At 38.7% G+C, this 14,269-nt stretch overlaps 1 protein-coding gene across 11 annotated transcripts in view; it reads right to left on the minus strand.

Annotated features, from left to right (window-relative positions):
- DOCK3 (dedicator of cytokinesis 3) overlaps positions 1–14,269 on the minus strand; it is a 735,525-nt gene that overhangs the window by 250,197 nt on the left and 471,059 nt on the right. For all 11 annotated transcript variants that reach the window (XR_008523281.1, XR_008523280.2, XM_024244830.2 and 8 more), the window contains one exon: positions 3,091–3,172. Coding sequence is in view for 9 of the 11 variants with exons in the window: in XM_024244830.2 (XP_024100598.1) it covers positions 3,091–3,172 (82 nt within the window). In the remaining 2 variants the exon portion in view is untranslated. The remainder of the gene's footprint in view (positions 1–3,090; positions 3,173–14,269) is intronic.

The raw sequence follows: 14,269 nt of genomic DNA on the forward strand, positions 1-14,269 counted from the left end.
AGCACATCAAAAAGCCTATCCACTACGATCAAGTTGGCTTCATCCCTGGGATGCAAGGCTGGTTCAACATACACAAATCAATAAATGTAATTCATCACATAAACAGAACCAATGACAAAAACCACGATTATCTCAATAGATGCAGAAAAGGCCTTTGACAAAATTCAGCAGCCCTTCATGCTAAAAATTCTCAATAAACTAGGTATTGATGGAACATACCTCAAAATAATAGGAGCTATTTAGGACAAACCCACAGCCAATATCATACTGAATGGGCAAAAACTGGAAGCATTCCCGTTGAAAACTGGCACAAGACAGGGATGCCCTCTCTCACCACTGCTATTCAATGTAGTGTTGGAAGCTCTGGCTAGGGCAATCAGGCAAGAGAAAGAAATAAAGGGTACTGAATTAGGAAAAGAGGAAGTCAAATTGTCCCTGTTTGCAGACGACATGATTGATATTTAGAAAACCCCATTGTCTCAGCCCAAAATCTCCTTCAGCTGATAAGCAACTTCAGCAAAGTTTCAGGACACAAAATCAATGTGCAAAAATCACAAGCATTCCTATACACCAGTAACAGACAGAGAGCCAAATCATGAGTGAACTCCCATTCACAATTGCTACAAAGAGAATAAAATACCTAGGAATACAACTTACAAGGGATGTGAAGGACTCTTCAAGGAAACTACAAACCACTGCTCAACAAAATAAAAGAGGACACAAACAAATGGAAGAATATTCCATGCTAATGGATAGGAAGAATCCGTATCGTGAAAATGGCCATATTGCCCAAGGTAATTTATAGATTCAATGCCATCCCCATCAAGCTACCAATGACTTTCTTCACAGAATTGGAAAAAACTACTTTAAAGTTCATATGGAATCAAAAAAGAACCCACATTGCCCAGACAATCCTAAGCCAAAAGAACAAAGCTGGAGGCATCACAGTACCTGACTTCAAACTATACTACAAGGCTACAGTAACCAAAACAGCACGGTACTGGTACCAAAACAGAGGTATAGACCGATGGAACAGAACAGAGGCCTCAGAAATAACACCACACATTTACAATTATCTGATCTTTGACAAACCTGACAAAAACAAACAATGGGGAAAGGATTCCCTATTTAATAAATGGTGCTGGGAAAACTGGCTAGCCATATGTAGAAAGCTGAAACTGGATCCCTTCCTTAGACCTTATACAAAAATTAATTCAAGATGGATTAAGGACTTAAATGTTAGACTTAAAACCATTAAAAATCCTAGAAGAAAACCCAGGCAGTACCATTCAGGACATAGGCATGGGCAAGGACTTCATGACTAAAACACCAAAAGCAATGGCAACAAAAGCCAAAATTGACAAATGGGATCTAATTAAACTAAAGAGCTTCTGCACAGCAAAAGAAACTGCCATCAGAGTGAACAGGCAACCTACAGAATGGGAGAAAATTTCTGTAATTTACCCATCTGACAAAGGGCTAATATCCAGAATCTACAAAGAATTTAAACAAATTTACAAGAGTAAAAACAAAGAATCCCATCAAAAAGTTGGCAAAGGATATGAACAGACACTTCTCAAAAGAAGACATTTATGCAGCTAACAGACACATGAAAGAATGCTCATCACTGGTCATCAGAGAAATGCAAATCAAAACCGCAATGAGATACCATCTCACGCTAGTTAGAATGGCAATCATTAAAAAGTCAGGAAGCAACAGGTGCTGGAGAGGATGTGGAGAAATAGGAACGCTTTTACACTGTTGGTGGGAGTGTAAACTAGTTCAACCATTGTGGAAGATAGTGTGGCGATTCCTCAAGGATCTAGAACTAGAAATACCATTTGACCCTGTGATCCCATTACTGGGTATATACCCAAAAGATTATAAATCATGCTACTATTAAGACACATGGAGATGTATGTTTATTGAGGCACTATTCACAATAGCAAAGACTCAGAACCAACCCAAATGTCCACCAATTACAGACTGGATAAAGAAAATGTGGCACATATACACCATGGAATACTATGCAGCCATAAAAAAGAATGATTTCATGTCCTTTGCAGGCACATGGATGAAGTTGGAAACCATCATTCTAAGCAAACTACCACAAAGACAGAAAACCAAACACTGCATGTTCTCACTGATAAGTGGGACTTGAACAATGAGAACACTTGGACATAGGGCGGGGAACATCACACACGGGGGCCTGTTGTGGGGTGGGGTCGGGGGGAGGGATAGCATTAGGAGAAATACCTAATGTAAATCACGAGTTAATGGGTACAGCAAACCAACATGGCACATGTATACCTATGTAACAAACCTGCATGTTGTGCACATGTACCCTAGAACTTAAAGTATATATATAAAGAAAAGTACAGATCACAGTAGGAAAAGATCCCCCATTTAGTATTTGGAAGAGGACTATTTAGTTTGTCTTGCTGTATAAGAACTCACTAACAAACTACAAAGCTGTAAACTTGGTGGATACCTTTAAAATAAATTATGCATCAGAAATTATACAGCTCAGAGAAATTCCTAGTGGCCTTGGATAAGAACAGTAAGAAAGACCTATGTCAGATTTTTTTTTTTTTTTTTTTTTTTTGAGACAGGGTCTGGCCTCACTTTTTCACCTAGGCTGGAGTGCAGTGGTGCGACCTTGGCTCACTGCAGCTTCAACCTCCTGGGCTCAGGCGGTCCTCTCGCCTCACATCCCCAAGTAGCTGTGACTACAGACACACGCCACACCCGGCTAATTTTTGAATTTTTTCTACAGATTGGGTTTTGGCATGTTGTCCAGGCTAGTTCTGTCAGATTTTAAGTGTCTATTATATGAAATAGCTTATAAAATCTGTATCAGTAAAAGGTACTTGATTATATTTCATTAATAAAAATTAAGTTTAAAACTGTATATAATTTCAGTTTTCTATAAATATTTCATTAAAACCTAATAGAAACATAAATCAAGTCCTATTCTCCCCAGTGTATGTGGAAATAAGACTAAATGCTTGTTTCCAGGGTGACAATATCCACATAGCAGGCCACTGGTTAGAGTCAACAGCAAAGAAGGAAAAGAGAATTTGTACATACTGTAAAAAGGGCACACATTCGTTCTATCTTCTCTGGGTTCCTTGGCCCACCATTCTTGTTCAGTCTTACCAGAAACCGTTCACTGAAATGTAGGAAAGAAAGATACAGAGAAATGTGAGTAACACACTCCAGAACAAAGAAAAAGGGCAGATATGGAAAAACACTAAACATATTTACATAACAGCTTGCAGTGACAAGCAAGGCCAAAAACACACGTCTAGTGGCAGGACACCCTCTTTTTTCCTGCCAAGTAACATACAAAGAAAACTACAAACTGCCTGATAGGTGCTTCTGTTTATTTGCTGATTGTAGCTGTGTGTTTTATCTGTTTGAAGGTGTGTGCTCCCTGAGGTCAGTAAGGAGGACTGTATCTTATATTTCTCCCAGATATTCCCAAAACACCAGCATGATGCGAAATCCATAACAAGCATATACATTCTTTGATGTGAGCACTCAGATCATCATAAAACCATTCATCATATTAGATCCGAAAGAATCTACATTACCAAATTTACATCTTCTATATCAGAAGTCCCCAACCCCGGGATGCAGACTGCTACGGGCCTGTGGCCTGTGAGGAACTGGGCGGCACAGCAGGTGAGCAGCAGGTGGACAAGCATTACCACCTGAGCTCTGCCTCCTGTCAGATCAGCAGTGGCATTAGATTTTCATAGGAGCACAAACCCTATTGTGAACTTCACGTGGAGGGATATAGGTTGTATGCTCCTTATGAGAATCTAACTAATGCCTGATGATCTAAGGTAGAACAGCTTCATCCCAAAACCATCCCACACCACCACCTCCACCCATCAGTCTATGGAAAAATTGGCTTCCATGAAATTGGTCACTGGTGCCAAAAACATTGGGGAGTGCTGTTTTATATAACTCTTGAGAATCACTTTAGGGCAGCAGTGTCCAATCTTTTGGCTACCCTGGGTCGCATTGGAAGAAGAAGAACTGTCTTGGGCCACACATAAAATACACTAACACTAATGGTAGCTGATGAGCTAAAACATAAAAATAAAAATAAAAAAAACTCACGATGTTTTAAGAAAGTTTATGAATTTGTGTTGGGCTGCATTCAAAGCCATTGTGGGCTGCATGCAGCCTGTGGACCACAAGTTGGACAAGCTTGCTTTAGGTCTTAAAAAATGTTACAGCAATTTATAAAAACTTTGGTGGAAATTCAAAAAGAAATGATGTGTTATAGCTAAAGCTACAATCAGAATTTAATAGAGCCACTAAATATTTTATTCTCCAAATAATATACGTAATTTCAGGAAGAAATTACAAATACTGGACTAGAAAACCTTAGAAACAGTGTTTGCAACATTTGGAGAAATGTCTCTTTATTCTCGCATCTCCTTCCTGCCCCTGCGCAGAATCTCATTCCCACCTTTTTATCCGACGATTCACTACCAACTGGAAAGGAAAACTGTGCCATGGTGAAGACAAAGTATGTGATTCCAAAAGTAACTTACTTATTTTGTGCCTCCAGTCATGTACTCATGGAATATATGTAGTATCAGTTTAGTTTGTTCATGTATTCATTTGATCAGTCTACAAATTGTTATTAAGTTCTGTGTGCTTGGCATGTGAATATAAATGTGAACAAGACATATACAAGGTACTTTTTCCTCATACAGCTATGGTCCTGGTAGGCAGTTAGATATGCAGAAATGAATCTCAGAAAGATTTGGGTCAGATAAAAATTTGAGATTCTTCATCCAGGGAACACATGGGAATAAGCAGGGAACATGCAAAGAACAAAGAGAAAAGGGGCTGTGGTCAGATTGCTGAGGGACAATGACATTTAAGAAATGGGTAGAAGAAAAACTATCAAAGTAGACACGTGGGACAAATGGAAAAACAGAAGAAAAATATGAAGGATGGTAAGATGTTGCACTAGTCAAGTGAAGAGAGTGTCTGAAAGAGGAGGGAGGGGTCAACAAGGTCCAAGACCATTGAGAGTCACATGTAACAAGGACAAAACTCTCGAACACAGATCACTGGTGATTCTGGCAAGAACTGTTTTAATGAAATGGTAGAGAAAGATGCCAGTGTGAGGAGTAAGAAAGAAATGATGAAGCACAGTCTAGACCACACTTTAAAGAATGGTTGTGAAGAGGTGGAAGTGATGCATTTTTAGTTAAATGGGCATGTGGGGTTGAGGGAGTCTTTGTTAAAATATGGGATAACCCACATATACACAGTCAATTAATTTCAAATAAAGGTATCAAGGGGGGGGTGTATAGCACGTTCAGCAAATGGTGCTGAACAATCCATATGAAAAAAACTAAGCCTTGACCCTTGTTTATAAAAATTAACTTGAATGTATCACAGGCTCAAATACAAGAGCTAAAACTATAAAAGAAGACAACTCAGTGAAAAATGAAGACAAGTATCTTATATATCTTGTTCACATTTGTTTCCACATTTAGCACATAGTAGAAAACTTTCTGTGGCCAGAGATTATTAAGCAAATATCACAAATCACAACAAAATGATAAATCAGACTTTACAGAAATTAAAAGCTTCCTTTTTAAAAGATACTGGTGAGAAAATGAAAGGACAAGCTACAGACTGAGAGAAAATAATCACAAAACATTCACCTAAGAAAAAATTGTATTGACAACATATAAAATGTCCAATAAGAATAAACATTCAAATAAAAAATGGACACAAGATTTGAACAGACCCTTCATCAAAGGATGTGCAGAGATGGCAAATAAGCACAAGAAAATATCATTAATCATTAGAGAAATGCAAATTAAAAACACAGTGAGGGCTGGGTGCGGTGGCTCACACTTGTAATCCCAGCACTTTGGGAGGATGAGACAGGTAGATCTCCTGAGGTCAGGAGTTCGAGACCAGTCTGGCCAACATAGTGAAACCCTGTCTCTACTAAAAATACAAAAATTAGCCAGGCATGGTGGCGGGTGCCTGTAATCCCAGCTACTCGGGAGGCTGATTCAGAAGAATCGCTTGAACCCAGGGGACGGAGGCTGCAGTGGGCCTAGATCGCGCCACTGCACTCCAGCCTCGGCAAAAGAGCAAAACTCCAACACACACACACACACACACACACACACACACACACACACACACACACACACACACACACACACACACACACACACACACACACACACACACACACACACACACACACACACACACACACACACACACACACACACACACACACACACACACACACACACACACACACACACACACACACACACACACACACACACACACACCAGAAAACAAAAAAACGCAGTAAGATACCACTACACACCTACTAGAATAGCTATAATTAAAGAATGAATATACCAGCCGGGCACAGTGGCTCACGCCTGTAATCCCAGCACTTTGAGAGGCCGAGGCGGGCAGATCACATGAGGTCAGGAGTTCAAGACCAGCCTGGCCAACATGGTGAAACCTTGTCTCTACTAAAAACACAAAAGTTAGCCGGGCATGGTGGCCTGTGCCTGTAATCCTAGCTGCTCTGGAGGCCGAAGCAGGAGAATCGCTTGAACCCGGGAGGCAGAGGTTGCAGTGAGCTGAGATTGTACCATTGCACTCCAGCCTGGGCAACAAGAGAGAAACTCTGTCTCAAAAAAAAAAAAAAAAAAAGGAAGAATGAATATACCAAAGGTTGGTAAGAATGTCAAGTAACTAGAACTAAACCTCTCATAAACTGTTGGTAAGAATGCAAAATGGTACATCCACTTTGGAAAACAGCTTGACAATTTCTTATAAACATATACATACTAAATGACCCAGTAATTCTCCTCATATGTGTTTACTCAGGAGAAATGAAAAAATTTACCCAAAAATGTATATATAAATATTTATAGCAGCATTATCCACAATGGCCAAAACATGTAAGAACCCAAATATCCATCAGGGGGATAAATGAATAATCTACATAATAGAGTATCATTTCACAATTTATAAAACAAACTACTGGGATGTATAATAATATGGATGAATCTCAAAAGCATTATACTAAATGAAAAAACTCAATGAAAAAAGGCCATAGGCTCTGTGTCTCCATTTATGTTGCATTCTGGAAAAGACAAAACTATAGGAACAGAAATCAAATCAGTTGCTAGGGCTGGGGAAGAAGGGTAGGGACTGACTGCAAAGGTACATGAGGGAACTTTTTGAGAGTGATGAAATGTTCTATTTCTTGACTGTGGTGATGGTTTCACAACTATATACATTTGTCAGGACTCACTGAACTATGCATTATAAAGGGTGAATTTCACTGTGTATAAATTACATTTTAAAAACCTGACTCAAAAAAAGATGGGATACACCTAAGAAAATTTATATCTAATGGGACAACGCTTATAGAAGGAGAACTACTGAAGACACAGGATATAACTGGTAAAGGAAAATCACTGAGTAGGTGAAGAGGGATAGAATCCAGGAAAGAGTGAAGAAGGAAACAATAGGTGTAGATACAAATAAGCTGTGGTTTTATTAACAGTGTAGATACAAATAAGTTGTGAGTTTTATCACAGACAGGAAATAAAAAACAGTAAAGTAGAAAAAAAAACACTTCCAAAAATAACAGAAAAAAATTCTCAAGACCATTTAAGAGAAAATGTAATGGGGAAAGGTAGAAAAGATAGCTGTGACACAGACAAGTGAAAAAGTGGCAAAAACATAGAGTCAAGGCAATTCTCTCCCCAAAGTATCTTCAATCTTTATAAAGCTTGCCATCTCCTTTGCTGCCACTAGTTTTGGCCATTACTTGACTAACTTGGATTATTATAACAGCTTCCCAGCTCTACTTCTGTTTTTGCCTCTCTAAAAGCCATTCTTGGAGAGACTGATCCTTTTAAAATACGAATCAGATCATATCTTTTCCCAGCTTAAAACCTTTTCATGCTGTCAACTGATTTTTTACAAGGGTGTTAAGACAACTCAGTGGAGAAAAGAATAGTATTTCAACAAACAGTGTTGGGACAAGTAGATATTCACATGCAAAGGAATGAAGCTGGATTTTTATTTCACACCATATATAAAAATTAAGTAAAAATGAATCATAGATCTACATGTAAGAGCTAAAACTACAAAATTCTTAGTAGAAAATATAGGTATAAATTCTCATGACCTTGAATTAAGTAATGATTTCTTAGGTAGGAAGGACACCAACAGCACAAGCAACAACAAAAAAAGGGACTTCATTACAGTAAAAAACTATTGTGCATCAAAAGACACCATCAACAAAGCAACAAACAAGCCACAGAATGGGCAAAAATATTTATAAATCATATACAGATAAGGGACTTGTACCTATAATATATAAAGTTCTCTTAAAATTCAATAATAAAAAGACAATTCAAAAGTGGGTAACTTGAATAGATATTTCTCCAAAGAAAATACACAAATGGCAAATAAACATATGAAAAGATGTTCAGCATCATTAGTCATCAGGGAATGGCAAATCAAAAGCACAATGAGGGTACCACTTCACCCCTCTAGAATGGCTTTATTCAAAATGATAGATAATCGTAAGTGCTGACAAGGAAATGGAGAAATTGGAACCATTATACACAGCTGAAGGGAATGCAAAATGGTACTGCCACTTTGGAAAAACAGTCTGGAAGTTCCTCAAAAGGTTAGCATAGTAACCATATGACCCAGAAATTCTACTCCTAGGTATATATCCAAGAGAAATAAAAACATATGGTTGCACAAAAATTTGTACATGAATGTTCATAGCATTATTAATAATAGCCAGAAGGTGAAAACAACCAAAATACCCACTGACAAGTGGATAAATAAAATGTGGTAGATATAGCCAAATAACAAAATATTATTCAGCCATAAAAGTAATGAAGTATTGACACATACTAAAATGTTGATGAACCTTGAAAACAATACTCTAAGTAATGGAAGCCAATCACATAAGACCACACACTGTATGATTCCATTTTTATGAAATGTCTACAATAGGCAAATCTACAGAGACTGAAAATAGATTAGTGTTTGCCTAGAGCTGGGGGTTTGGACGAAATGGAGTGACTATTAAATGGTATGGGATTTCTTTTTGAGTTGATGATACTGTTCTAAGATGGACTGTGGAAATGGTTGCCTAACTCTAATATAATAAAAGCCACTGAACTGTACCCTTTGAATGGGTAAACTCTATAGTATGTGAATTATATTACATAAAGCTGTTACAGAAAACAAACAACAAACTTTTTCGTGGTTTACTCTCACTCTCAGATAACACGTAAACTCTCCAAGATCTGCATGGCCTTGTGTGAAACACTTGACTCGGCATATCTTACAGCCCCATCTCATCTCACATGAGCCTTTCTTGCTTATTCTCCACACACACACTGGTGTCCTAGATACAAGTTTCTTGAACATGCCAAGCTCATTCTTGCCTTCAGACCTTTGTGCATGTTGTTTTCTCTGGAATGCTGTTCTTTCAGCCCAAGTGGCTGGCTCACTGCCATCCTTCAGATCTTAGCCTAAATGCCAGTTTCCTAGAGAAGCCAACTTTGATATGTTGGCAAGAGCAGTACTCCTTTACCCCTTCCCATTACTTACTCACTTTTTTACAGCATGTAGCACAAACTAATTATTTTCTTTCTTTGTTTATTGTCTTTCTCTTACACAAGAGAATAAAATCCCAAGGATAAGGACATTTGTTCCCCCTCTGTACCTCTAGTACTTCTAAGAGCCTAACCCTATAACAGGTGCTCAATAAATGTTGAATGGAAAAAGGTGGAAATTTCCTGAAGAACTGCTGTGTGGTATGTGGAAGTTTGCTAATGAGGGTCACCATAAAATGGATGGGTACATCACCATCACACTATGCAGAAACATCCATGAGCCAGGAGGGAGCAAATGAGATAGCACAAATCAACCTTCTAATTTGGTGACAAAGGACCAACAAGCATCAAGTATGTTGTGACAGACACAGTCCCCCAGATGCTCACTAAATCCATGTTTTCTGTTTCTTCTTGGGTACACAGCTAGGGTATACATCTTAGCCCCCCCATTGCAGTTGAGTGGAGCCATGTGACTGAATTCTAGACACCAAAATGTGAATGAATGTGATGTGTGCAATTTCTAGGCTTAGTCCTAAAAACTTCTTATATATGTGCCTTCATGCTTTTTCCCCTTCTAGAGACCTGGAGTGGAGATGACCCCTAGTACAACCTCGGTGCTATGTATTGATGATGGCAGATTATCCATTAGTCTTGGTCCCTAAATAAATGTGTGGATGAAGGCTATCTTACTAGCTGCAAATTCACCCACCCAGGGCTGTTACAAAAGCAAGAAAATACACTTTTATTGTGTTAGAACCATAATATATTTTTTGTTACAGAAGTTGATCTAACTAATATGTATACCATGCACATAACAATCCCCAATTATCTGATAATGTGATCATATGTCTTCACAGATACATGAGTATAAAAGTAGGTTTCAGGAAATTTATGTCTTTCAAAGAGATTTTCAAGAGAATCTATCATAACTTCTGTACTATTCTTCAGAAGGAAAACATACAGTTGTTCTCATCCTCACATTAGATGCTCTGTGAATCTCTCAAAAGCAGACACCTCCCCAACAGGCTGCTTTTTGGAGCTGCCCATAGCAGGGTACTATTTGGAGGGACTTACACCAAGGTCTTGTCCAAAGTTAAAATGGTAGATGAAGCAAATATCTAGGTAAATAGGCTTGCTGGCTCTATCAGAACATAGGAACTTCTCTTTTTCTCCTCAATAATGAAAGGAAGCCCTTAAGTTTAGTTCTCACAGTGCCAACCTGAGCTTTACATTTCCTCAAGACTTTCATACTCTAGTTTCACCTGGTCTTTTTGACAATTTTTAACACTCAAAATAACTGTTTTTTTCACTTCAGAGGGCTTTCGGCATACATATAATTATTTAATTTATCTATCACACCTGTTTATATACCCATTTATTTATATATTTTGCTAGCTTCTATAATGGGTATGATAAATAAATGCTGCTTTCCATTAATATTCAAACTATTTGAAGACAAATAATCTATCCAATGTTCCCATGATTTGTCAATAGCTGTTTTACAAAAAAAGTGGCAAAATATTGTTGGGAAATACTGTATTGAACACAGACAGGTTTCTACCCTCTAGGACTTTTCAGAGGCTTAAAATGGTGGTATATGTTTTAAGAACTAAGGGGACAGGTGACATTTTACCCCACAACCCACTTTTGTGTAAGGCAATGGAGTCTGTAGAAACATAGTTGGATAAATGCTGATTGAATCTACTTGGCAACTAGAGCAAGAGCAAGTACTCGTATTCTTCAAAGGTGTAACAGAAACTGTGGCCAAGAGAGTCAAATTTACTCATGAGATTTCATAAACACTCACACCTCTATATGAGTAATTCTTTCTCTTCAATATGAATGAGAAACCATCTTTCTAAGTTACTATCTGATCTCTGATTTCAAGAGAAAAAGAGATGGTTAATTCTTACTCTTCAGTAAGCAATATTACAAGACAACTACTCTACCTTTAGTTGTTTTTATGATGATGAACTATAGACATATAGCATATGAAGTTACATTAATTTCATATTATTGATCAAGTTCTTACAAATGAATCCCATAATTTCAATCTGTGACAAGTCTAATGGTGTCTTAATTTTAAGATAACTACCTTTTTTGAGATTTATAATTCTTGGATGTCACTGCTTTTTGTACATGCCTTCATTGATGGCAATTCATGCATCCCTTCAACAAATGTTTGGTGACTGCCAATGAGGTACCAGCCCATGCCAGGCACTAAGGCAGAGACGAGTTTCTTATCCTCAATGAGGGTACATCCTAAAGACTCTGTTTTGGAAACGGAAGCAGTTTTCTCAAATAAATTTAGAGGAATTCTCCCAACTTTTTCAATTTAATCTTTATGTTCCTCATTTGGTCCTCCATGAATATGGATGTCAACTGCTTAGCATCTCTCTCATGATAACCTGCCAGGTGCTTGAAAATAAGCAAGTAGCCCCAAGGTTATACTACACTGTATGACCCAACAGAGTAGGAAATATCTAATATCCCCTCATAGATTCATTTTCCAATTTAGATCACTTGGCTTTATTTCTCAAATTCTTTAAGTTTTCCCACTTCATTTTAAAGCACAGAAAGCAGAAATACACAAAAAAAGGGGTTTTATAAAGGCAAATGATGGCTCAGGGCTATGGTTTCCAAATTTATTTTTACTGTCAGCTTTTCTCTTCTTTTCAACAGAACCTTACTCTGTTCACCAACATATAAAAAATTAAGAAGCAGATTTTCTTGGGTTGAATCAGAGGTGATGGTTTCAGGAAAGGGGGATAATGCAGGAATCCTCCATAGTTAGGCCTCCACTCTGACCATCGGTTCTCCTTGAGACACTTCAGGACTCCAAGTAACATTTTTGTAACTACTGGTATAATGCAAGGGTTCTTTCTAGCCTTCTTCTTTCCCTTTTATTCTTTCAACAAACATTCACTAACTTCTATCATTTTGCAGAAACTGAGCTAAATGCTGAGGCTATAGAAATGAAATAATTCCTGTCCTCAAGTCTGGTGGAACAGAGACACACATAAACCAAAAATTGCACCACGATGTGAAAATGCTATAATTGCATAGAAAGGGGCTGACAAGGCTGGGCACGGTGGCTCATGCCTGTAACTCCAGCACTTTGGGAGGCCAAGGCGGGTGGATCACAAGGTCAGGAGATCAAGACCATACTAGCTAACAAGGTGAAACCCCGTCTCTACTAAAAATACAAAAAAAAAAAAAAAAAAAAAATTAGCCGGGCGTGTTGGTGGGTGCCTATAGTCCCAACTACTCGGGAGGCTGAGGCAGGAGAATGGTGTGACCTGGGAGGCAGAGCTTGCAGTGAGCCGAGATCGTGCCACTGCACTCCAGCCTGGGCGACAGAGCGAGACTCCATCTTAAAAAAAAAAAAGGGGGGGTGGGGGGCGCCAACAAACTACTGGATTGAGGGTAGGCTGTCTGAAGGAGGTACTGGAACAAGTTCTTGAAAGACTGCAAGGCTTTTGCCACTTGGTAAGGGGTAATTAGAGATGAAGAAAAAGGTATTCCATGAGGAGAGAGTGCAAAGTGCAGACTTTCTAAAGGATGATGTAGCTTATTGTATGGGGAAGCTCAGAGCATGAGTTAAGAGGGTCCTAGAGGCTGCATGCAATGGCTCACACCTGTAATCCTAGCACTTTGGGAGACCAAGGCAGGAGGATCACTTGAGCCCAGGAGTTCAAGAATAGCTTTGGAAATATGGCAAGATCCTGTCTCTACAAAAAATTAAGTATTAGCTGGACATGATGGTATACATTTATAGCCCTGGTGACTCAGGAGGCTGAAGTGGGATGATTGCTTTGAGCCTGCTGACATCAAGGCTGCATGCAGCCTTGCACTCCCAGCCTGGGCAACAGAGCGAGACCCTGTCTCCAAAAAAATAAAAATAAAAATAAAATAAAAAAGAAAGTACTGGATAGCTGGCCAGAGGTGCCATGCAACACAGTGTGGATTATTTACGTGTGAAGAATTTCCAAATTTGACCATTAGTAGTTCCTGGCAGCTTACTTAAAATGGAAACATCCTGGGCCAAACCCAAGATCATCTGGATCAGAATCTCTAGAGGAAAGGATTCCTGGAGATGGTCCAGGAATCTATAATTTTAAGGACTTCAACTGGTGTTAGGGTTAGCAAGTTTGAAAAACCCTATTGTGGGCCTTAGAGAGGCTCTGAAAGTTCAAACTTGAGAAGCAGCATGATCCCCTAAGTGTTTAGACTGAGCATTTGGGCTACAATGCAGAAGCCAGGTTGGTAACATAGAAAGTACTCGAGAGAGACAACAGGAGTAGCCCAGGCAAGCTATGACACAGTCTTGAAACTGAGGAGAGGTGAATAGATGTGAGATATATTTAGGAGACACAGCTGACCAGATTTAGCAGTTGACTGGATGTGGTTGTATCAACCAGAGAAGATATAAAGGAAGATTATATAAATTTTGGGTGTACATACTGAATTCGAGGTCTCTGTGGAACACATATGTGAACAGAAAACAGGCAGCTAAAAACCCATGTCTGAAAGTCAGAGAAAATATGTGAGAGGGAGATACAGCTCTGGTATTAATTATTTTGCTGTAGTAG

This window comes from Pongo abelii, chromosome 2, assembly GCF_028885655.2.
Source record: "Pongo abelii isolate AG06213 chromosome 2, NHGRI_mPonAbe1-v2.0_pri, whole genome shotgun sequence".
Classification (NCBI taxonomy): Eukaryota; Metazoa; Chordata; class Mammalia; order Primates; family Hominidae; genus Pongo; species Pongo abelii.